At 35.1% G+C, this 24,683-nt stretch overlaps 1 protein-coding gene across 9 annotated transcripts in view; it reads right to left on the bottom strand.

Moving 5' to 3' along the window:
- The window catches only part of CCDC18 (coiled-coil domain containing 18), a 110,923-nt gene that overhangs the window by 29,552 nt on the left and 56,688 nt on the right, over positions 1 to 24,683 (bottom strand). For 7 of the 9 annotated variants that reach the window (XM_045064872.1, XM_045064875.1, XM_013056140.2 and 4 more), the window contains 9 exons: positions 23,359 to 23,526; positions 20,275 to 20,417; positions 15,645 to 15,808; positions 15,003 to 15,216; positions 12,797 to 12,896; positions 8,183 to 8,299; positions 7,035 to 7,178; positions 5,030 to 5,233; positions 695 to 832 (listed from right to left, as the gene is read on the bottom strand). In XM_045064872.1, the coding sequence (XP_044920807.1) occupies positions 695 to 832; positions 5,030 to 5,233; positions 7,035 to 7,178; positions 8,183 to 8,299; positions 12,797 to 12,896; positions 15,003 to 15,216; positions 15,645 to 15,808; positions 20,275 to 20,417; positions 23,359 to 23,526 (1,392 nt within the window). The remainder of the gene's footprint in view (positions 1 to 694; positions 833 to 5,029; positions 5,234 to 7,034; positions 7,179 to 8,182; positions 8,300 to 12,796; positions 12,897 to 15,002; positions 15,217 to 15,644; positions 15,809 to 20,274; positions 20,418 to 23,358; positions 23,527 to 24,683) is intronic. The other 2 variants (XM_045064878.1, XM_045064877.1) reach the window with 2 other exon arrangements.

Genomic DNA, 24,683 nt, shown 5'->3' with positions numbered 1-24,683 from the left:
AATGCTTTATTAGAACTCTAAGTAATTTATTTGGTTCTAATACATACATTTTAGATATTGTTAGATATAGTTTTTAAAAAGACAAGAAGTGCTATTCTAATTGATAACACTTCATTTCTATAAAGGCTCAGGACATACTAGGTAGATAAAAAGTATCAGGTTCTAATTTTGCCTCTCTAACTTACTATCAGAACAAATGTCGGAAATTGCAAAGCATTGTACATTCATAGCACATGAAACTACTTATGTTGTTTACTAAATATCTCCAGTTAGTTTTGGCAAGTGCTATTTATAACTGATGATGATGATGATGATGATGATAAGCCAGGCTCTGGCCTAAGATCTTTAACTATATTCATTGAATCTATTTAATTCATTTAATCCAGTTCTATGAGGTACATATGATTATTCTGCCCATTTTAGACAGAGATGTTAATTGCTCGAGGTCACATAAGTGCCAGGTGATAAGCTGAGATTTGGAACTAGACTACCTACCTCAAGACTTTAAGCTCTTAACCCCACAGTGCATGAACTCACTGGATATGAAGTGGAATTATATTTAGCTACCAGAAATGAAGACCATAATGAGTTATTCTATAATGAACATTTAGAAGCTAGACTTATAGTTTCATTTAGATAGTTCAATCCACTTCTGTAGCAGGGAGTTATGGAACAAATTAACATTTTTCTTTACCTCCAGATGATAAGCTTCTTTGAGAGATTCTACTTCTGCTGACAATTTCTTGATTTCTGCTTGCATTCTTGCTTCTAAATGAGCTTCACGTACTTGAGAAGCCCCCAATTCTTCAGCTAAATGGTGTCCATGAGCTTCCTTAAAAATGACACATTAAGGAAAGTTTGTTTATTTGATTATTATAGCTAAACCAATCATGTGGATTTATGGAAGTATTTTAATCTTTTATAATACTATATAAGTGCTCATATACAAAATTAGTTTATTAAATGGTATACCTTAAAATCTAGACATTTAAGAGACTACAAATGTAGTAGTATATTGTTTATCACAATGTAATAGTTCACTAACCGATGCATTCTGTAAAACAAATAACCACAGTATGTTGAACTTCAGTAGATAAGTCTACTGTAAGGTTTGCCTATGCATTTTATTCACCAAATGCACTGTTTGCTTAACAAGAGTCAGTTGTGGGGTGCCTGCGTGGCTCAATCAGTTAAGCATCTGCCTTTGGCTCAGGCTGTGATCCCAGGGTCCTGGGATTGAGCTCTGCATGGCCAGGCTTCCCACTCAGCAGGGAGTCTGCTTCCCACTGTGCCCTTCCCCCCAACTAATGAGTGTGTATGAGCTCGCGCGTGCTCTCTCTCTCTCAAATATATAAATAAAATCTTTAAAAAGAAAGAGTCAGTTTTGTTTATCCAAACCTATTTATGCTAGTTGTGCTTGTTATTATAATTATGCAATTCTAATATACATTATATATGAACATTGAGGAAATATACATGCAAAAAGAAAGGTTTTTTTTGTTTGTTTGTTTTTAAAGATTTTATTTACTTATTTGACAGAGAGAGATCACAAGTAGGCAGAGAGGCAGGCAAAGAGAGAGGCTGGGAAGCAGGCTCCCCGCTGAGCAGAGAGCCCAACACAGGACTCAATCCCAGGACCCTGAGATCATGACCTGAGCCGAAGGCAGCGGCTTAACCCACTGAGCCACCCAGGCACCCGGCAAAAAGTTTTTATATTAAAAATTAGTTATGTGCCTTGAGACAGCTTACTGAATGAGTCAAACATTTTTTACTCAATTAGAAGCAATCAAAATAGTTGTAAAATATTGTGGGAAACCCCATGTAAAATAGATGTTATACTCTGATTTAAAAATGTCTTTTAATTTTTACTCTACTTTAAAGAAACCAGAATTGCAATAGATGAGGGACTAGGAGTATGGTTAATGCAAAAAGATTAGGTGGAATTCTAATCAAAGACCCTACCCACACACACACACACATAAAAACAAGATTGGGTCCAAAATTAAAAGATTTACACATGAATACATATTTAGAGTTTTGAGCTGAAATATTTTATATTAAATTATCATTTTAACAAATCAAAACTACAATGAGATACTACCTCAAAATGACCAAAAATAACACAAGAAACAAGGATCCAGAGAAAGGTGTCGGTGAGGATGCAGAGAAAGGGGAATCCTCTTACACTGTTGGTGGGAATGCAAACTGGTGCAGCCACTCTGGAAAACGGTGTGGAGGTTCCTCAAAAAGGTAAAAATAGAACGACCTGAGGATCCAGCAATGCACTACTTGATATTTACCCAAAGGATACAAAAATACTAATTCAAAGGGATACATGCACCCTGATGTTTATATCAGTATTATCTGTAATAGTCAAATTATGGAAAGAGCCCAAATGTCCATCAACTGATAATGGATAAAGATGCAGTATATAGATATAATGGAGTATTATGCAGTCATAAAAAGAATCAAATCTTGCCATTTGCAATGATGTGGACAGAGCTAGAGAGAATTATGCTAAGTGAAATAAGTAAGAGAAAGACAAATACCATATGACTTCACTTATGTGTAATTTAAGAAACAAAATAAACAAACCTGGGTTGCACGGAAAGAGAGGAAACCCAAGAAACATAAGCTTAACTATAGACCACTATGGTTTCCAGAAAAGGGGTAGATGGAAAGATGGAAGGATGGGGTAAATAGGTGGTGGGGATTAAGGAGGGCACTTGTGATGAGCACTGGGTGTTGTAAGTGCTGAATCACTAAATTCTACATCTGAAACTAGCTTGAATTTAAATGAAACTTAGAAAATAAAAAAAGTTACTCCCCCCCATTTTTTTTTAAGATTTATTTATTTATTTATTTATTTGACAGAGAGAGAGAGAGAGATCACAAGTAGGCAGAGAGGCAGGCAGAGAGAGAGAGGGGGAAGCAGGCTCCCTGCTGAGCAGAGAGCCCAATGTGGGGCTCGATCTCAGGACCCTGGGATCATGACCTGAGCCGAAAGCAGAGGCTTTAACCCACTGAGCCACCCAGGCGCCCCTTCCCCCCGCCCATTTTTAATTTAAGTTCAATGAATTGACATATAATGTATTACTGGTTTCAGAGGTAGAGGTCAGTGATTCATCAGTCTTATATAATATCCAGCGCTCATTACATCACATACCTTCCTTAATGTCTATCACCCAGTTACCCCATCCCCTCACCTCTACCCCCTTCAGCAATCCTCACTTTGTTTTCTATGATAAAGAGTCTTTTATGGTTTGTCTACCTCTCTGGTTTCCTCTTGTTTTATTTTTTCCTCTCTTCTGCTATAATTCACTGTTTTGTTTCTTAAATTCCTCTTATCAGTGAGATCATAGGGTAATTGTCTTTCTCTGATTGACTTATTTCACTTAGTTAGCATAATGCCCTGTAGTTCCGTCCATATTATTGCAAATGGCAAGATTTCATTTTTTTGATGCTGAGTAGTATTCCACTGTATATAAATACATCTTCTTTATCCATTTATCTGTTGATGAACATCTGGGCTCTTTCCATAGTTTCGCAACTGTGGACATTGCTGCTATAAACATTGGGGTGCAGGTGCCCCTCTGGATCACTACATTTGTATCTTTGGGGTAAATACTCAGTAATGTAATTGCTGGGTCATAGGGTAGCTCTATTTTCAAATTTTTGAGGTATCTTCATACTGTTTTCCAGAGTGGCTGCACCAGTTCACATTGCCACCAACCGTGTATGAGGAAGGTTCCCCTTTCTCCACATCCTCACCAATATCTGTCATTTCCTGACTTGTTAAATTTAGCCATTCTGACTGGTGTGAGGTGGTAACTCATTATGGTTTTGATTTGTATTTCCCTGATGCTGAGTGCTGTTGAGCATTTTTTCATGTTAAACTGTCACTTTAAATAATTCCTCACTTTCACTTTTTTGATTAATTGAGCTTTTTATATCCACAGAAAATCAATTATATTATACTTAGATACTACTGATAAGGATAGAGATGAGATAAAAATAGACAGCTTCCTAGGAGCTTTTCCTAGGAGACTTGCAAATGCCCAACATATTCTAATAAAAATTCCTTATATATTCTTTTTAAAAAAATTTATTAGAAAAAAATATTTATTAGAGAGAATGCACAAGCATGAGTTGGTGGAGGGGCAGAGGCAGAGAGAGAAGATGACTCCCCATTAAGCAGGGAGCCCAACACAGGACTCCATCCCAAGACCCCATCCCAAGAGCCTGGGATCACAACCTGAGCCCAGAGCAGACACTTAACCAATTGAGCCACCCAGGCATGACCCCTTATATATTCTTTATTAGTCTAACCAACCAGGTATGTGAATAAAAGCACTAAATTTACCAAAATTAAATGTAAAGATACTTTAATGCAATTCCTATACTGTATTAGTAACCATAATAAAAAAGCAGAGGATTCACAGGCACTTTTCTGAAACACCAATAAATACATTTTTCTAGAAGTCTAAGTAATTAACCCAAGCATATCAATCTAGTATTTTTAAGCAAAGTTGTTAACCTTCTACCAAATCCTGGGGAAATACAATTTATATTATTGTTCTTGTTATTAAAAGTACTTTCTCTCAGTAAGGGTTCTGGACTACAGGTTTCATAACAGTTATAAACTTAGTAGCTACAAATGTAAACATTTTACTCAAGAAAGATTAGCTTTGTTTTTTTTTTTCCAAATGATAGCTTAACTCACTTGAAAATCCAAAAGTACTCTGTAACTCAATTAATTGAAAACTAATGAGTTTGGCCAAAACTCAATTCCAAAGGTTTTCTTATTTATATTACTAGGCTACACTAAATATAACACTTCTCTTCTTAAAACTTTAGCAAAATATACATAACATAAAATTTACCACTTTAACCAGTTCTAAGTGTAAAATTCAGTAGCATGAAGTACATTCAGTGTACTGAAGTTAATATAATCTATAATCTAAAAAAATAAATGCTAAAATTTTAAAAAGATTTTTAGTAAGGTAAAATTATTTAAAATAGGGATTACTTTTTCTTTAGAGAGTTGCTTTATTTCCTCCAGTTCACTTGAGAGCCTTTCTACCTCTCTCTGTGCTTGGACTTGTTGACGACGAGCCTCCAACAATTCTGCATGGGAGTTCTGCATCTGCTCCCGAGTTAGCCTCAATTCTTGCTCCATATCTATGGCCTCCTTATACTGAGTTGCAATGTACTGTTCCTGTTCTTTCATAACCTGAAAAATGCAAGATATTTGTAGGTTTCAAAATGAAGTTATATAGATTAACCTATTTCTTATTTTGATTTTTCTTTTAATAAGTGATTTCCCCCAACCCAACTCAATCTCTATAAACTTTAACACACAAGAGGCGCCTGGGTGGCTCAGGTCACAGTCCTGGGTTGAGCCCTTTATCGGGCTCCCAGTGGGAACCTGCTTCTCCCTCTCCTCCCTGCTTGTGCTCTCTCTCACTATCTCTGTCACTATCTGTCTTTCTGTCAAATAAATAAAACCTTTAAAAAAAAAAATTTAACATACAACATCATCCACTGTGAAACTGATACTCACAATTTTTTTTTTAATTTTTAATTTTTTATTAACATAAAATGTACTATTAACCCCAGGGGTACAGGTCTGTGAATGGCCAATGTTTTTTTCTTTTTAAATGATAAGAAAATGTACCGTAATCAATCTGGGACTAATTGTATTTTGCATGACTAATATGCAAGCTGTATAATCCTTCATCATTATGACTATAACATGGCAGAATATATAATAATATAAAGAGACAAAAGAAGCTAATACCTGATTATCCATTTCACAGATGGAGAATACACTGGCATGGATAACCAAAAGCCACCATTAATCCACATGTTTGGGTTAAGGTCATGACCTTATTTTCTGTAAAAGTAAAATTTGCCACTGGGACTGCTACTCCTTCTGAAACATTTCTGCATTACTACTCAGTTAAATCCCTAGTAAAGTATTGTTTCCTTAGAGAGAAAAATATCAGTGAAAAGTAAGTTAGTTCTAAATTAGTTGGTGAGGGAGATTAGAATGTAGGTAATTGACTTTAGGGCTGATAAGAAGGAAAGAAATGAATATAAATCATTAGGACCCTGACGTCTGGAATGGAGACCTTGGGTCCAAGGGTATTACATATCAGTGTAAATCTCATGTAAATATTTTTAGTTAACCTTTGTTAGGGAACATGAAATGACTGGACCAATAATGATTTTCTTTTCCCTGGGGCCCAAACTTGCTCTCAAAGGCTTTGCTTAATTTATGTATAAATTCAATGATTTATTCATGCTTACCATGTGATATGTGCTGTTTTAGGTACTGAGGACTTAAGAGTGAACAAAGGAGACAAAGTGGCTACCTTTATGGATAGTATATCCTACTGAAGCAGACAGACAATAAAGAGCTATATGTGAAGTTTTTAAAGTTGATTATAAAGAGCTATATGTGAAGTTTTAAAGTTGAGTATAGTATTTAAAAACAAAAAAAGTTTCATATATGAGAGCTCTCAGAAGCAAATTCACTTTTTAAAAAGGCAAGTGGGTAGAATGGGTTCACCAGTCAACACACATGTAAACTGATAATACAAGGACATCAAATTTTATCTGGCAACTAACTCAACATACTTGGTTTCAATATCCAAGTTCATTCATTCTCTGGAGGGAGTTCCTCAAGACAAATATATATGTTATTAATATCTGTATCTCCAGCTCTGTTTCATTGCAGGCTCTTAATAAATATTTTTGACCAAGTAAGCACATATTGTGGGTTTACTATGTGACAGATACCATGCCAATGCCTGTAGGCAGTATAAAGATAAGTTGATGCCCTTCTCTATAATTCGAATATCAGAGTAAAATATTTAGAAAGGTCAAAAAAACCCAATAATTATCTGACACAAATAATTAGCCTCAAAATATTAGGGCACAGTTTCCGTATTTTAAGACTAGTTTAAAACAAAGATTTATGCTACTTTTCAGATAATATTAATCTGTTCCTTAGAAAATAATTTGCTTACACTTTCCATTTCTTTCATCTTTTGTTGTGTTCGTTCATTTTCTTTTTTCAGTTGACTTATCTCCTGTTCATTTTGTAGTGTTATAAACTCTTTTTCTCGAAGCTGTTCTTTGGAATTTTGCAATTTTTCATTCAAATTTTCTATCTGAATTTTAAACAGAGCAATATTAATGTACCTAAGGAAAAACAGTTCTTTAATCATAACTGCAATCCAAATAAGTCAAACTTTAAACACATTTATATACAACAGCAAAATATAAAAATGTATTTTTCTTAAGACCACCATAACGTAGACATTAACATCAGAATTCTTATGCTTAATAAGATGCTTATCTATATACCTAAAATACACTATAAGAAATCAAGTCTCAATCACATTTGTTTAAGGATAATTAGAGTACATTAAAACAACAGATGTTACATGACCTCACAAGTAGTTTTACAGGTAATATGTGCAAGAGGTGAAAAATATAGTTAGTGAAAACAAAGTCCTCTTTCCCACTGTGTTCCTTCCTTAGCGGCAACCACAGTTAAGAGACTTACAAATCCTTCCAGAGATGTTTTATACATATTCAAACATGCACACATGATGATAAACATGTGGACACACTGAGACAAGAAAAACTACATTCAAAGTAACATTAAAAGGGTAATCATCAGGGGGTAGGGAGTGAGGAAAACGAAGAAATGTTGGTCAAAACATATAAGGTTTTTGTTGTATAGGATGAGTAAATTCTGAAAATCTAATGTACAGTGTATGGTTATAATTGTAATACTATGTTGTATACTTGAAATCTGCTGAGAGAATAGACCTTAAGCATTCTCAACAAAAATAAATAATTAAAATAACTGAGGTGATGGCTATGTTTTTTAGCTTGATTGTGTTAATTATTTCACAGTGTATATCAAAACATGTTGTATACCTCAAATATATGCAATTTCTGTCATTTATATTTCAATAAAACTGGGGAAAAATTAAGAGGAGAAAAGTGAATTTAAAGTAACATATACAAGGTGGTTAAAATTATGTAGTATTTTTGTTATATGTGTTCTATAAAAAAGCCATATTATGTTAATAATAAATAGACGCTTACAGTAAAGGAGTTATTTTTAAAAACAATATAAAGCATGTAATTTTAAATAATTTACCTGTTTGTTGCATTCTTTAAGTTCCAATTCTGATTTCTGCAGAGTACCTTCTAATTTAATTATTTTCTGTTCCATTTCTCCCCTGTGTTCACGAATAGTCATATCCAAATGTGTAACCTAAATACCAAAGTAACATCAAACTATTACTCAACTTAATTCTAATGTTAAAAATTGTGTTCTTGGAGTGTGTTTTAAAATTGTTTACAGTAGGTATAACTGAAACATAAACTCATCTCAGATTATTTTACAAAATGAGAAAAAATATTCATTGCTTATTGATACTGCATCTTAAGCCTCATATATATTATAGAAACTTGAAGAAAAGATGCAACTATATTCATAAATATCAAATAAATGATTTAGACTTCATTTCATGCTAAATAAAAGCTGCTAAACACAATGCAATATAATAAAATTGTGGAATGCAGCAAAAGCAGTGTTTGGAGGAAAATGTACAGCACTGAATGCAAATATTAGAAAAGAAGAAAGATCTGAAATCAATCACTTAAGCTTCCACTTTGGTAAACTAGAGAAAGAAGAAGAAATTAAATCCAAAGTAAGCAAAAGAAAAGAAATGATAAAAGTTAAAGCAGAAATCAGTAAAATTAAAATTGGGAAATCAACAGAGAAAACCAACAAAATCAAAAGCTGATTCTTGAAAAGATCAATAAAATCAGTATGCCTCTAAGCCAGACTAAGAAAAAAGAGAGAGGACACAAATTACTAATACCAGAAATGAAAGAGAAGACATTACTATAACTCTCAAAGATGCTAAAAGGATAATCAGAAATACTATAATAATTCTCTGACCACAAATTTAATAAAACTGATGAAACAGACCAATTACTTACAAGACAGAATCTTACAAAACTCACACAGGAAAAGACAATCTGAATAAGCTCATATCTATTAAAGGAATTAGTAATACTTTCCCAAAGAGAAAGCAGCAGGTCCAGATGGGCTCTCTGGTAAATTCTACCAAACATCTAAGAAAGAAATTATACCAATTCTTGCAATCCAATTCCGAAGACAGAAGCAGAGGAAATACTTTCTAACTCACTCTATGAAGCCAGTACTAACCTAATTACCAAAACCAGACAGACATTTCAACACACATTCTCGATAAAAAAAAAAACTCTCAGTAAACAAGGAATGGGGGAACTTGCTCAACTTAATAAAGAATATCTATAGAAAAACAACAGTTAGTATCATACTTAATGGTGAGAAACTAAAAACGTTCCCACTATGATCAGATACAAGGCAAGGATACTCTCTTTCTTACTGCTGCTTTTCAAAACTGTTCTAGCAGTCCTCACTAAAGCAGTAAGACAAGAAAAAGAAATAAAAGATACATATCTTAGGAAGGAATACAAAACTATATTTGTTTATAGAAAACATAATCATCTAGATGAAAAATCCAAAAGATTTGACATAATAATTCCTAGAACCAATAACTGCAGGATACAAGAAGTACACAAAATTTAGTCACCTTCCTATATACTAGCAATAAGTAAGAGGAATTTGAAATTAAAAACATAATATGATTTACATTAGCACCCCCCAAAACAGATACTTAGGTATAAACCTAGCTAAATATATACAAGATCTATAAAGAGAAACTACAAAACTCCAGTGAAAGAAATCAAAGAATTAAATAGAGAGATAGTCCATGCTCATGGATAGGAAGACTCAATATTGTCAAGATTCAAGATGTCAGTTAGTTAGTTGCAACTAAGTCTATATATTCAAGGCAATTCAATCAGAATTCCAGGAAGTTAATTTGTGGATATTGACAAACTGATTCTAAAGCCTATATGGAGAGGCAAAACACTGGATATTCTTAGCTAACATGATACTAAAGAGGAGCCAAGTTGGAAGAGTGACATTACCTGACTTAAAGACACAAAAGAGCTACAGTAAACAGACCACGGTACTGGCAAAAACAGAGATGAATAGATAATTGTACAGAAGAGAATCCAGAAACTAAATATGTCAATTAACCTTTGACAAAGGAGAAAGGCAATACAATGCAGAAAAGATAGTCTTTTCAACAAATGATGCTGGAATAAGTGGACAACAATATGCAAAAAAAACTAATATACACCACACCCTTCACAAAACTCAAAATGAATCACAGACCTCGATATAATTTGCAAAACTATAAAAGTTGTAGAAGATAACATAAACTTTGGATGACCCTGGGTGACTTTTTAGTTACAAAGCCAAAGGCATAATTCATGAAATAAACAATAAGCTGGACATCATTAAAATGAAAAACTTCCGTGAAAGTCAATGTCAAAAGATTGTGAATAAAAGCCACAAACTAGAAGAAAATATATGTAAAAGACACACCTGAAAAAGGACTTATATCCAAAATATACAAAGAACTCTTAAAAGTCAACAATAAAAAAGCAAATTACTCAATTAAAAAATGAGCCAAAGACTATAACAGACACCTCACCAAAAAAGATGTGCAGATAGAAAATAAGCACCAGAAAATATCCTCTATCCCATATGTCATCTGAGAAGTTCAAATTAACCAGGAGATACCACTACACACTAATTAGAATGGCCAAAATCCAAAACACTGACAACAGCAAATGCCAAGATGTGGAGCAGCGGGCATTCACATTCATTGCAAATTGGTACAAGCCACTTGGGAACACAGTTTGGAAAGTCTTACAAAATTAAACATACTCTTACCATATGATCCAGTAATCATGCCCCTTGATAATTACCAAGAGAAGTTGAAAACCACATTTAGATACCACCTTACACCAGTTAGAATGATCAAAATTAACAAGACAGTAAACAACATGTGTTGGAGAGGATGTGGAGAAAGGGGAACTCTCTTCCACTGTTGGTGGGAATGCAAGTTGGTGCAGCCACTTTGGAAACCAGTGTGGAGATTCCTTAAGAAATTGAAAATAGAGGGACTGCCTGGGTGGCTCCATGGGTTAAGCCTCTGCCGTCGGCTCAGGTCATGATCTCAGGGTCCTGGGATCGAGTCCTGCGTCGGGCTCTCTGCTGGGCAGGGAGCCTACTTCCTCCTTTCTCTCTCTCTCTCTCTGCTAGCCTCTCTGCCTACTTGTGATCTCTCTCTGTAAAATAAATAAAATCTTAAAATCCCAAAGATACGGATGTAGTGAAAAGAACGGCCATTTTTACCTCAATGTTCATAGCAACAATGGCCACAGTTGCCAAACTTTGGAAAGAACCAAGATGCCCTTCAACAGATGAATGGATAAAGAAGATATGGTCTATATACACAATGGAATCAGAAAGGATGAATACCCAACTTTTGTATCAACATGGATGGGAATGGAAGAGATTATGCTGAGTGAAATAAGTCAAGCAGAGAGAGTCAGTTACATGGTTTCGCTTATTTGTGGAGCATAAGGAATAACATGGAGGACATGGGGAGATGGGGGAAATCAGAGGGGGAGACAAACCATGGGAGACTGTGGACACTGAGAAACAAACTGAGGGTTTGGGAGGGGAGGGGGATGGGAGGTTGGGTGAGACTGGTCGTGGGTATTATGGAGGGCACATATTGCATGGAGCACTGGGTGTGGTGCATAAACAGTGAATTTTGGAACACTGAAAAAAATTAAATTAAATTTTAAAAAATTATATCCACATAAAAACCTGCACACGGATGTTTATAGCAGCTTTATTCATTTAATTGTCAAAACCTGGAAGCAACCAAGATGCCCTTCAGTAGGTGAATGGTTAAGTAAACCATAGTACACTGAGACAATGGAATATTATTCAGTGCTAAAAGAAATGAGCTATGAAGCAATGAAAAGATGTGGAGAAAACTTAAATGAGTATTACTAAGTGAAAGAAGCCAATATGAAAAGACTATGTACTATATGATTTCAACTATATGACATTCTGGAAAAGAGAAAATGATGGAGACAATAAAAAGATCAGTGGTTGCTAGGGCTGGGGGAAGAGAAAGAAGGATGCTATGTGGCGCACAGAAAATTTTTACGGCAGTGAAAATACCCTGGGTAATATATCATAATGATGGATACGGGTGATTAAACATTTGTCCAAACCCAGAGAATGTACACAAGAGTGTATTGTAATGTAAACTATGGATTCTGGATGATTATAACGTGTAGGTTCATCAACTATTATCAAATGTACCACTTGGGTGGGGAATGTTGATAATAGGGAAGGCTGTGCATTTATGATAGCAAGGTGTATTTGGGAAATCTCTGTACCTTCTACTCACTTTCACTGTGAACCTAAAACTGGTCTAAGAAATAAAGTCTTTAAAAAAGATGTCTTTTGAATAGTTTTGCTCCTCCAACAAACACAATATTAAAGGAGTTACAACTCCTTTAATTCCGTTGTCTTATGATATGCAATAATGTAAGAGATCAAAAGATTCAGATACTAAGCTAACCTTCAATCTCAAAAATAAACTTGCTATAAAAATAGCAAGATGAAGAAAGATGACATACTACTAACTTTTAAAATATAAATGTGCACAAACATATATGTTTTAAAAAGGTCCATTTTACCAAAAAGGGGTGACCTCTGAAACCCTGTGTGATTGTACTGTAACAGAAAATTTCATTAAATTTAATTAAGAAAACCAACTTGAGCTGCTCTTTGCTTTAGTTCCCAATTTCTCTCCTTAAGTGCCTGATCCATTTCAAGGAGTTCTTGCTTTTTATCTTCATTCTCCATCTTGCATTCTCTGCAATTTATCAAAGGAAAAAGGTCAAAGCAAATAGTAGGAATATTATAGTTTTAAAAAATTAAGTCAATTGGGTTAAATTCCTGTAAGTTAAAAGTGATTAAGATATATGCAATTATTTCTGATTGAAAGGGCTCAAATTAAAGAAATACTGTATGAAGAAAATGACTGGTATCAAGTTACTTTAATAGAGTATTCTCAAAAGGTAAAAGTTAACTCAAACACTATTACTGTAGACAATTTAAACTAAATGTTAAAGTACTCCTAAGATAGAAAATGGAATCAGAGAAAGTCAATTATCATATTGTTTCACTTATTTGTGGAACATAAGGAATAGCATGGAAGACATTAGGAGAAGGAAGGGAAAAATGAAGGGGGAGAAATTGGAGTGGGAGATGAACTGTGGGCTCTGGGAACAAACTGAGGGTTTTAGAAGGGAGGGGGTCCTGGGAGGGTGAGCCCAGTGATGAGTATTAAGAAGGACATGGATTGCAGGGAGCACTGGGTATTACATGCAAACAATCAATCATGGAATACTACATCAAAAACTAATGATGTACTACTGTATGGTGACTAACATAACCCAATCAAAAAACAAAGTTAAAAAAAAAACTGAATCAGTGTAAGAATTTTAAAAATATGTCCATATTTTTTCATTTACAGATCAGGAGAGCATTTGAAAGTGTTTCTGTACGACAGCTGTAAGTTTATTACAGTTGAATGAGTCATTTATCTCATGATTGATATCTTCGATATCCACAGCTCCATAAATAACCACTGTGTTTCTCATGGGAATTTTACTCAAATGATGCCTTACATATATAGCTAAGTATTGAAGTCTAACATTTTTTATAAACTGTATCTCTCCTAAAACCTTAACTTATGTATTATTTTATATTATAAAAATGCTTAATACTGACACAACTTTAAGACTACTACCACTTAGATCAGAGAGTGCAATCAAAGAATTTTAATTTGGAGCTCTATGTTCCAATACGACAAAAGCTAAAAATGTTCATCTTGAAAATCTTCATATTGTTTTCCAGACTTAAATATAAACAATATTTGAAAAATATCTGATTTGAAAAAGCAGATTGTGAACTTCTTTAATGAACTGTTTACTGTTCTATTAAAAGTCTCAACAGTTAGGGTTGCCTGCGTGGCTCACACAGTTCAGTGACTAACTCTTGATTTAGGCTCACAATAAGATAGATGTTCTTCATCATTTGGAGAATACATACTAATAGGTCCAGGAGAGGAGAGAGATTATAAATAATAAACAAAAGGTAAAACATAAAGTGCTATGTTAGAGCATTAAATATGTTAGTACATCTCTCAATTCCTGAAGTTGTCTTAAAGTGATGAGATAATGCATGGGTGGCTACTTGCGAGTAGGTGGTTGGAAAAGGGCCCTTAGAGGTAATATGAAAGGCAAGAGGTCAGCCATTCAATCATTATTTCAGGTCAAAAAGACAATTACAGCAAAGTCAAAAAGTAGGAAAAATTTACTAAGTTTTAAGTATCAACAAAAAATCCAAGCTTCAGGGTGCCTGGGTGGCTCAGTGGGTTAAGCCTCTGCCTTTGGCTCAGGTCATGATCTCATGATCTCAGGATCCCGGGATCAAGCCCTGTATTGGGCTCTCTGCTCAGCAGGGAGCCTGCTTCTCCCCCGCCCCCCTGCCTGCCTCTCTGCCTACTTGTGATCTCTCTCTGTCAAATAAATAAATAAAATCTTAAAAAAAAAAAATCCAAGCTCCTTATCAGGAAATACAAAGCCCTACATGACAGGGTTCCTGCGTGTTTCTCTGGCCTCATTTTATACTCTTCCCTTTTCTCTTGGCCTTTTTGTTGAAGATATAGTATAGGGGAGGGTCAAAATAAAATGGTCCAAAGACCAAGGATGGAAATATTAGTCATGAGGAAAGGCTGAATTATTTAGAAGGAGCATGGGACAGGCTGCCTGGGATGAATAACAGTGAGCCAAACGCAACTGAGAAATTTAGACATCTAGAATTAAACAGCAAACTTTACTGTATGACCCAAAGAGTCAGAGTAATAAAGTGAAATACCTATAAATGTGGTATCATTTCTTACTGTTTAACATACCTAAGTTCAGCTGTAAGATCCTTTATAGTAGTGTATTTTTCCTCTAAAGATAATTGAGCCTTCTGTAGTACATCTTTCAATTCCTGAAGTTGTCTTAAAGTACTTTTTAATTCTCCATGAGCATTTTGGAGTTCAGACTCTAATGCTTCCCGTTTCTGCAAAGCTTCTGCTAGTTCAGTTTCAGTGTTATGCTGTAATTTTTCTAATTCCTTCACTGTTAAAAGGAAACAATAATTTTAGAATTATACAAAAATCATTTTTATTAAAAATTTGTAAAAAATTATAATTAAGAGGGCGCCTGGGTGGCTCAGTGGGTTAAGCCTTTGCCTTCGGCTCAGGTCATGATCTCAGGGTCCTGGGATCGAGTCCCGCATCGGGTTCTTTGCTCAGCTGAGAGCTTGCTTCCCCCTCTCTCTCTGCCTGCCTCTGTGCCTACTTGTGATTTCTCTCTCTGTGTGTGTCAAATAAATAAATAAAATCTTTAAAAATTATAACTAAGAATATCCAATTTTATTCATCAACAAGAGGCAAAATACTGACCACCCATTGTCCCTTCTAGCCCTACTAACACAAATGCTCACATTATTCCACTTTTCAAATATAAATATACAGGCAGCTAAGCTCAGCTAACCTGTTGCTTACCAGAATTTGTCTTCTTATCTAGTTCGGTCTTTGTCTGTTCTAAGATCATATCTAACTGAGAGAGATGCATTGCTTTATTTTCTCCATCTCGCTTTAGGTACATTATTTCTTTTTCCATTTTAGAGAGTTCTTCTTTATACTGATCCATCTCAAGTTTTACTTGCCTGGTTAAAAGCAAAAAATAAAACAAGTAGGATAATTCGGAAACCTAAAAGCCAACTGATTTTCTCTGACTAAACAAAATCTGTAAGTTATTTAAGAGCAAATATCAGCAAAACATCTAGTCAGAATCTGGGTCATCCTTAAGTCATATTATTAAAAATGCTCCAACTAAAAGACTGTAATTGTGCATCAATTATGTACCACTAAATATGACTGTACTACCTGGTAATATTTAGCAAGGCTAGCTTCTTTTCAATCTAACTACAGTTAGCTTGTGAAAAGCTTTGTATACTGAGTATGTATGTATCCATACATAGATAGGTGTCACATTCATCTGGAATTTCTGTTATCTGCAACACAGAAAAGGAAGCCAACCAATCAAAATATTCACCATAATGACCATACTACTCATAGGAGAATCAAGTGAGTTATTTTTATTCAGACCTTTATTATTTATGTTATCCTTTTTAGCTTTACAAGGGACTACTGGGGTTCCCCAACTAGTGCAACTTTCTTGCTTTAGATATGAGGAAACTGGAAGGTCAGTGAGTTGTCTGGGAAAAGACAAATAATTATTAACAGTGAGAGAATCAGGTTTACTAACTTCCAGTCAATCCTGAGCTTATTTCAACATGGAAGATCTTCTACCTATTGACAAATCAACATAGTGAGAGAAAGTTTTGAGCCCATTTGTTGGTAATTCCAAAGTGATATTCACTAAGTAAACAAGTGCTAATGTCAGCCTCAATGGTGGGTAGAACTGACACTCTTTGAATCAACATTTTTTTGCTGTTGTTCTTTATGTCTTGAATATTTTGTAAATTGAGTTTGCAAGCAGGAACATTTCTTTTGTAAATGCAACTTAGACAAATGTGGATTTGTTCAAGAGGTTTTTAATCTGATGTCCATGAGTGAAACTGAGGAGAACTATAAAACTCCTGAAACAATATGCAAAGTTATGTATACATGTGTTCTAGGTATAGAAAATAATCCATAGCTCTTTATCACACCCTCAAATATGTCTATAGTCCAAAAAGCTAAGAAGCTTATTAGGTAAGTGCTAATTACCCTTTTACATTTCTAAAATTCCATGTAAGTGATTTTTAGCTTAATTAATTTCTTATATTACAGTAGATATAAAACATAATTAGAAAATAATAAATGCAAGAGGTTGGCATACAGTACCAAAAGATGACAGCTTATCAGCAAAGGAATTGAGACAAAATTACATTAAAAAAATATAAGAACTTGAAAAGGACAGTAATCTACAGACATTTAGTAAAAACCCAGAGCTTTGTACTCTTCAAGATTTTGTTGAGGTGCTACTATATTTTTCAGCATGGTACAATAACTAATGTATGTAATGATAATCCTAAGACAACCAGAAAATTTTTAAATAACAAGAAAATATATATTTTAGAAAATTTCTGCCAAAAGGAGTTTGGGTTTTTTTTTTTTAAGATTTTATTTATTTTTTTATTTGACAGACAGATACCACAAGTAGGCAGAGAGGCAGGCAGAGAGAGGAAGAAAGACTCCCTGCTGAGCAGAGAGCCCAGCGTGGGGCTCAATCCCAGGACTCTGAGATCATGACCTGAGCCGAAGGCAGAGGCCTTAACCCACTGAGCCACCCAGGCGCCCCTGCCAAAAGGAGTTTTTTGTTTTGTTTTAAAGTTTCAGTACTTGGTAAAGGTAAATTCCACTCTTATTTATTTATCAGCAACTACTCATTATTTCTTGATGCTAGGTAAATGAGGCATTAGAATAATATAATAAATATTTATGGATTTGAAAATTTTAATTATTATATAAGTAATCCAATACCAAAATTTTTTCCCTTTCAAAATTTTACAACAGGCTTTAAACCCACCCAGTTTTTCCAGAAATATTTCACTGTCTTACTGCAGAGTTATTGAGAGCAATCAACTCTGAGATTGGAAATAAAGCCAAAGGAAGAGTTTTGCAAACATAATACTAAACTTTAAGAATATGATGGCTGACTCTCTGGCCAGACTCTCTGGCCTCTTCCAATGTAAAATAAAAGTGCTATTATGAGCCTCAGCACTAAGAAACCAGGATCAGGATCATTTACATGAAGTGACATTTACATGTAGCACCAGAAGCACCTTTTCATACTTGCTTCAAAAAGTTTGTTTCCTTTCTTTCTCTCTGAAGATATTTTAGTTCTAAAACAGATCCAAGGAGATATTTTAACTGTTATAACTTTTGGGAGAGAAAAACAGAGTTTTATAAATTGTAGTTCCAGAAGGGAAAGCAGCAATAATGGGACCAGAGAAAATGAAAAAGCCTTGCTTCATGAGGAAAAGATAGCATAGAACTAGGATATTTCTTTCTTATGAAGTCTAATCATTTTGCTCATAAGCTTCTTATTAGTATTTGGGACTTACTTTTCCTCCTAAATGTGCCTATTAGCTATAATCAAGGAGAGGTTTTGTTTAGAAGTCAAAGAGTGAGAATAAGAAAAGTAACAAGCATTGCTTCAATTTTCCCATTGAAACAGAAAGCAAGATCATCAATGACAGCAAAGACTGGGGAGTGGTTGTTAGGAGTTTTGAAAGAAAATGACTAAGTATAAAAGAGTCCTCTACAGAAGTTAGTAATGTTGTGATTGCCAGACAGCAGGTCCCTTAAGGGACCTTAAGGATGAAATTATGAATTTAAAGTAAGACTGATCAGTGTGCTTATATTTTCCTCCAGCTTCTCTAAAGATGCAAGCACAGAGTAGTGTGAGTTGGATTTTTAGTGCTGTGTAGAAAAAAGTAAGAAAGAGATAAGAGAATTTCAAGTAGATGCAAATCATTAATTTTAATGACTGATCAGAATTTAAGCTGGGTAAACAAAGGAGAAGACATCAGGGAATGAAAACAGTGATGGAACTGATGAATTAAGTCCTGGTGAGATCAAAGAACTGTTGAATTTGGGGGTATTAAAGGGAATCAGGTGATAATAGAGGTATAGATGCCAAATATTCAGATCACAGAAAAACCAGAGATACTGAAAATGATAGGATCTAGAGTAAATCATGTCAGTTGAGTGGCTGAGGTATGATAGAGCTCAAGATCATTACAGGAGAGGGATCTTTAAATGAGAAGCTAGCATCTCAGATGGATCAGCTAACATACTGAAATCCTCAAGAAGACTGGTGTTGGAGTGGTGTTGGAGGAATCAACAGTACATCAGGTGGCCTGTAGGTGTCAGCAACAGTGAGGAATGATATGGTCTCAAGACCAGAGAAAAAAAATTTAACTTTAGAGGATTGCAGGACATGAAGCAAGGTCCTTAGGGAAAAGTAAAATTTCTGTTAAAGCGAGAGGGAAAAAAAAAGTAGGGAATATAGAGAATGTTTTTCAGGATGAACTGTGAATTTCAGAGGACAAGTAGAGGTCTCCAGAAGTTGGGATAAGCTAAGAAGGAAACATTGTATATGGTAAGGTTTGGGGAATTAGTATGAGAGATGACTGTTGACCTGGAAATACACAGCTTCTTGCGGCATCTGGCATTAGCAAGGACAAAGTTATTATGTAACTATTCAAGCAGACTCTGGTGGTGAGGCTGTTGTGTGGGAGACACCAATCAGTGGCAGAAAGAAGGTCTAAAGAACTGTGATCTTAAGTCTTAAACACAGGGCAATCTTCTTGACCCAGTGGAGAGAGTTGACATCTAGAAAAGAAAGTTGATACTCAATGCACAAAGCCTAATCTTTACTCCTGCCAGTGGGAGAGAAGGAACCTGGGGACATAGGGTCTTAGTTCAAGTTAACTCTTGATTCCTGTTGATAGCATGGTGGTTTGAGTATGAATGTATTATTAATTATGTAAACTCTTGTTGACAAAGCATAGGAGTCTGGGGAAGCTGAGGCATGCTTTCAGCTATGGGTCCCTTTCTTAACCAATTAACTGTTGGTTCCTGGGCCTAGCTTAGCAAAATTAAATCAGAATCCTTAGAGGTGAGACCAAAGCATCAGTACTTTTTAAAGCTTCTCAGGTAATTTTAATGTTGAGTTAAGGTTCAGAACCACTCTGTATTCTGTTAAGTTATTCTTTCCCATAAACAATTAGACACCGTGAAAGTTTTCAATGAGTACATCTTTACCTAAAACTTTTAATACTATTCACAATTTAATATAACACAGTACTTGCTGAGTGCCTATGAGGTATAGGGAACTATGCTAACTGTTGTGGGAGGACCCAAAAATAAACCAGAAATTATTTTGGCTTTAAGGAACTTATAATACAATAGGAGGATAAAGAATATTAAAATACAATAATACAATACAAAAAAGGCATAAAGAAAAATATAAAGGTACAAACAAAATGCTAAGAACATGGGCTGTAAAGAAATTCAATCCTTAAGCAAATACTTCACTTAACATTATCTGACATTGAAATTCAGGTAACTACTGATATTGAAATAGGAAGAAAAAGAAAAAGTAACATATCCATTTTACCTGGCCGTACCAGTAAGCTCAATAACTTTTTGCCTTTTTAAATCGGCTTCATGCGAAGCTGCTTCACATTTCTCCTCCATTTTTCTCAACTTTTCAGCTGAACTTTCCCTTTGTTTTTGAAGTTCTTGTTCCAGTTTTGACACCTTGAAAATAAAATTTTCTTTAAGTATTTTAAGTTCAGTCACATCATAATATTCTTTGGAAGAAAAATATTTACATAACTATGTAGTCTAGCCTATCATTCAGTTTCAAGATGTATTATAAAACTCAAAGTACAGACGAGGAAGCAAATGTTTCAGTAAAAAAAAGCAAAACTAAACTTTGTGTAGGATATTTCATTCATATACATATTTATAGAAGTAGCCACATCATAACACCAAAGTAGGATTTACAAGAATTGAACAAAATAATGGTAATGTTCCCCCTTTCTTCTTCTTTTTTTTTTAAAGTTTTATTTATTTATCACAAGTAGGCAGAGTGGCAGGCAGAGAGAGAGAGAGGGGAAGGGAAGCAGGCTCCCGCTGAGCAGACAGCCTGATGCGGGACTCGATCCCAGGACCCTGAGATCATGACCGGAGCCAAAGGCAGCGGCTTAATCCACTGACCTACCCAGGTGCCCTGATAATGTTCCCCTTTTCATTTGAAATGTTTTCTTCGCTTGCAAACTATGTTGCCTTCCTTCTTCACAAATTGGCTCATTTGGTGAAGGATTTCTAAATTCCCAACTGCCTTCAAAGGTTACCACTTTCACTTGCTCCTATTGATAGAGCTATTTTCCTCCTATATAAATCAAATTGCTTCACTGGTGTTCTGAATTCATTTTCTCAGGAACTTATCCACTTTCTCAGGAATTCATACTATTGCCTATCACTCCTCTTTCCTTCTGGCTTCTTTATATTATCATTTAAACATGTTCGAGATATTCCCATCATAAAAAATTACCCATACCTCTACCTGTCTCCAACTACCACCACCATCCTTTCTTTCCTCCTCGTCAAAGCCGTTTCTCAGTTTTCTATGCTTGTTGTATCATCTTCTCACTTCTCACTCATTCTTCCACCCAAAGCAAGTTAGCCATTCTACAGAAACTGAGCAAGGTCACTAACAACCTCTATGTTGATCATCCTAGTGGACATTTCTCAACCTTCATTTTACTTGATACTGATTTCAGCAGCCCAAGACACCAATTACCATTCCTAATTTCATGAAATAGTTACTTTGGTTTCTATGTACCGCATCTCACAGACATCTGCCCAAGTCAATCTTCCCACCTCTCACTCTGTATCTTCTTCCTAGTTAATCTCAGCCACTCCATGTTTTCAGTGAACATTCACATGACTCTGGTTATGTTAATCTCTGGCTAATGACTTTAATATCCTTTCTGCTCTTCCTTTTTTTTTTTTTTTTTAAGATTTTATTTATTTGTTAGAGAGAGAGAGAGCACGAGCTCAGGCAGACAGAGTGGTAGGCAGAGGCAGAGGGAGAAGCAGGCTCCCTGCCGAGCAAGGAGCCCAATGTGGCACTTGACCCCAGGACGCTGGGATCATAACCTGAGCCAAAGACAGCCATTTAACCAACTGAGCCACCCAGACGTCCCTCCTTTCTGCTCTTCTAAGACCTCTCACTAAATAACTGAATACAGATTGTAAGGTATTAATATCTACACCTCTAACTCAAATTCCAAGAATAAAATTAAAATAGTACCCAGGTAAAAACTAAAGGGAATAATCAAAACCCACCCATTCTACATTTTATTAAATAGCACACTCATAAGCAAAAAGAATCTAAAGAGTAATAATCCAAAAGGATCTAACATGGAATCTATACATAGAGAAACATGAATGAAAGGCAGAAAGAGAATATTGTGTACACTGGAAAATTTATTCCAAATACTACAGAAACGTTTAGATATAAAATTCTTTAGACCCTTGGGCGCCTGGGTGGCTCAGTGGGTTAAAGCCTCTGCCTTCCCCTCAGGTCATGATCCCAAGGTCCTGGGATTGAGCCCTGCATCAGGCTCTCTGCTCCGCAGGGAGCCTGCTTCCTCCTCTCTCTGCCTGCCTCTCTGCCTACTTGTGATCTCTGTCTGTCAAATAAATAAATAAAAATTTTAAAAAAATTCTTTAGACCCTCAAAGAAGTTAAAGAACATACAAAAATCTCTTAAAAAAAGATCAAGAAGAAAAAAGAATTACCAAATGAAAAATACAAATGAACTGGTAGATTTAAGAGAAAAAAAAGAGAGAGAGAGAGATGGAAACCATAAAATCATTATGGAAATGAAAACAACTTCAGAAGGAATAAGAATTTTAATCAATTCTATAAGCCAGAGTCAACAACAGGGGACTTAGGAAGTGGTAATCAAATACAGATGAGATGAAGAAATGCTTCTGGATGAAGACTTTTACAAAAGGGATGGAGAGCTGCAGAACAGCTGTCTCTTAAAAAAAAGAAACTTGATATGTTTTAATATATTGAGTGATTCTTTAGTTCCACTAGAGAGGCTGAGGATGAATTCAGAATACATAGATAAAAAGCCATCCAAATGACAAAAAGGTGAGTGAGGTGTTGTGAGATTACAGGGAACTATCATTTTCTAATTCACACATTTTTGTGAAGTTTGAAAAAGAGAAACCACGAAAAATATGAAATATCTGTCTGAAGAATTCACATGAACTGGCAATGAATGAAAGAAAAGATTCAATTCTAGTATTAAATTCCAAGAATTTTTTTCATTGGAGTGAGAAGTTATTTTTAGAAGTAAGTAGTTTCCTTTGGGATTTTTCTTGTAGTGCACTGCTTTAGCATTTGTTTAGGATCACAAGTCCTGATCCAAAAAACATGGTTGAATGAAGAAGTCTAAATTATAACTAAGTTCTATGGATGACAAAAATGTGCCCATGGTATTCAAGGTGCTGGTTAGAATATACACAAATACAACTTCACCCATTTTTCAATGTTAACACAGAATATTTCTTACAACACGAAATCTGTGAGGTAAACAACAATATAACAAAATATTTATTATTGATTATTAAAATTTCTATTTCATACAAGTGAAACTATTTTGACCAATAAGATATACCTGTTTTTCAAGTTTAGTTTGGATGTCTTCTAGCTCTTCATTTCTAATTGTCTCTTGTTGTAACATTTGCTGCTGTTGCTGAAGAGTGTGCTGTAGCATAACATTCTGTTCAGCAGTCTCTTGAAGACTGTGATTTTTTATCTTTAGTTCTTTCTGTAAACAGTATACCTAATAAATATATACATTTCTCATTAAAATGACATTTCAAATAAGAAGTCATAACGTCAAAGCTATCTTCCTTATTATCTTCACTTGTCACGTGGAATGATTGTATTTACGGCTATTGTTTGTTATATGGAAGGTCAGGTTCACTTTTCTGATGGGAGTACATGTTAGAAGGGTCTGCTTATAAGGCTGACTCCTGGCTGGTGTCTGGGAATGTGGCTTTTGAAACATTCCCTAAGTGATGAGATTGTCTTGCCTCGCTATGGCACTGAATCATGCTTTCCTTCTGGGAGTCTATAATTTTGATCCCTGTCCTAGGGGACCAACCCACAATGAAAAACCTGAACTTTGAGTCATAAACAGACTTCTCTGGGCAGAAATGCCGCACATATATTGCCATATTTCACTGCTATAGAAATGAAATGTTTTATCTGACCCCCTCCCAGAAAAGGGAGAGACCCAAAGAAGCCATGGATTTCTCCATACTCTATATAATGACTCCTTACTGAGAATACACTATAGCCATAAAAACACTGCACACATGTTAGGTGCTATTTATTATATTATCATTGCTACTACTGCCTTTTGTAAAATAATATCTCAGTAAGGTATGTGATTATTCATGCTCCAAAAAACATAAAGGAATGACAATATCAACTAAGAAACTGTATTCATTCTTGCCAAATATTTAGGACTTGAATATGCTGGCCTCCAAATTGGCTTTATAAGATACCTTTACAATTATTTGGAAGTACCTATTAAGAATGAAAAAAATTCCCTTTGTCCTAGTAAACCAAACCCAATAAAACTGCCCAAAGAAATTATTTTAAAAATCATAGTAATAACACAGCATAATATAATATGTATTTTATAATATTCTTTATGTGCTCCCAAAAGAAAGGAGAAAGCTTAATAAATGATGATATATCAATCTGATTTAAAATGACGCAACCATTTAAAATATTTATTTATTTATTTTTAAAGATTTTATGTATTTGTTTGAGAGAGAATGAGAGAGAGAGAGCATGAGGGGAAGGGTCAGAGGGAGAAGCTGACTCCCCACCAAGCAGGGAGCTCGATGCGGGACTTGATCCCGGGACTCCCAGTACTGTGACCTGAGCCGAAGGCAGTTGCTTAACCAACTGAGCCAACCAGGTTCC

This window comes from Mustela putorius, unplaced genomic scaffold (genome assembly GCF_011764305.1).
Source record: "Mustela putorius furo isolate JIRA1106 unplaced genomic scaffold, ASM1176430v1.1 tig00003853_pilon_pilon_pilon, whole genome shotgun sequence".
NCBI lineage: Eukaryota > Metazoa > Chordata > Mammalia > Carnivora > Mustelidae > Mustela > Mustela putorius.
The sequence above is the reverse complement of the archived record's forward strand: the minus strand, read 5'-3'. Positions and strand labels throughout refer to the sequence as shown.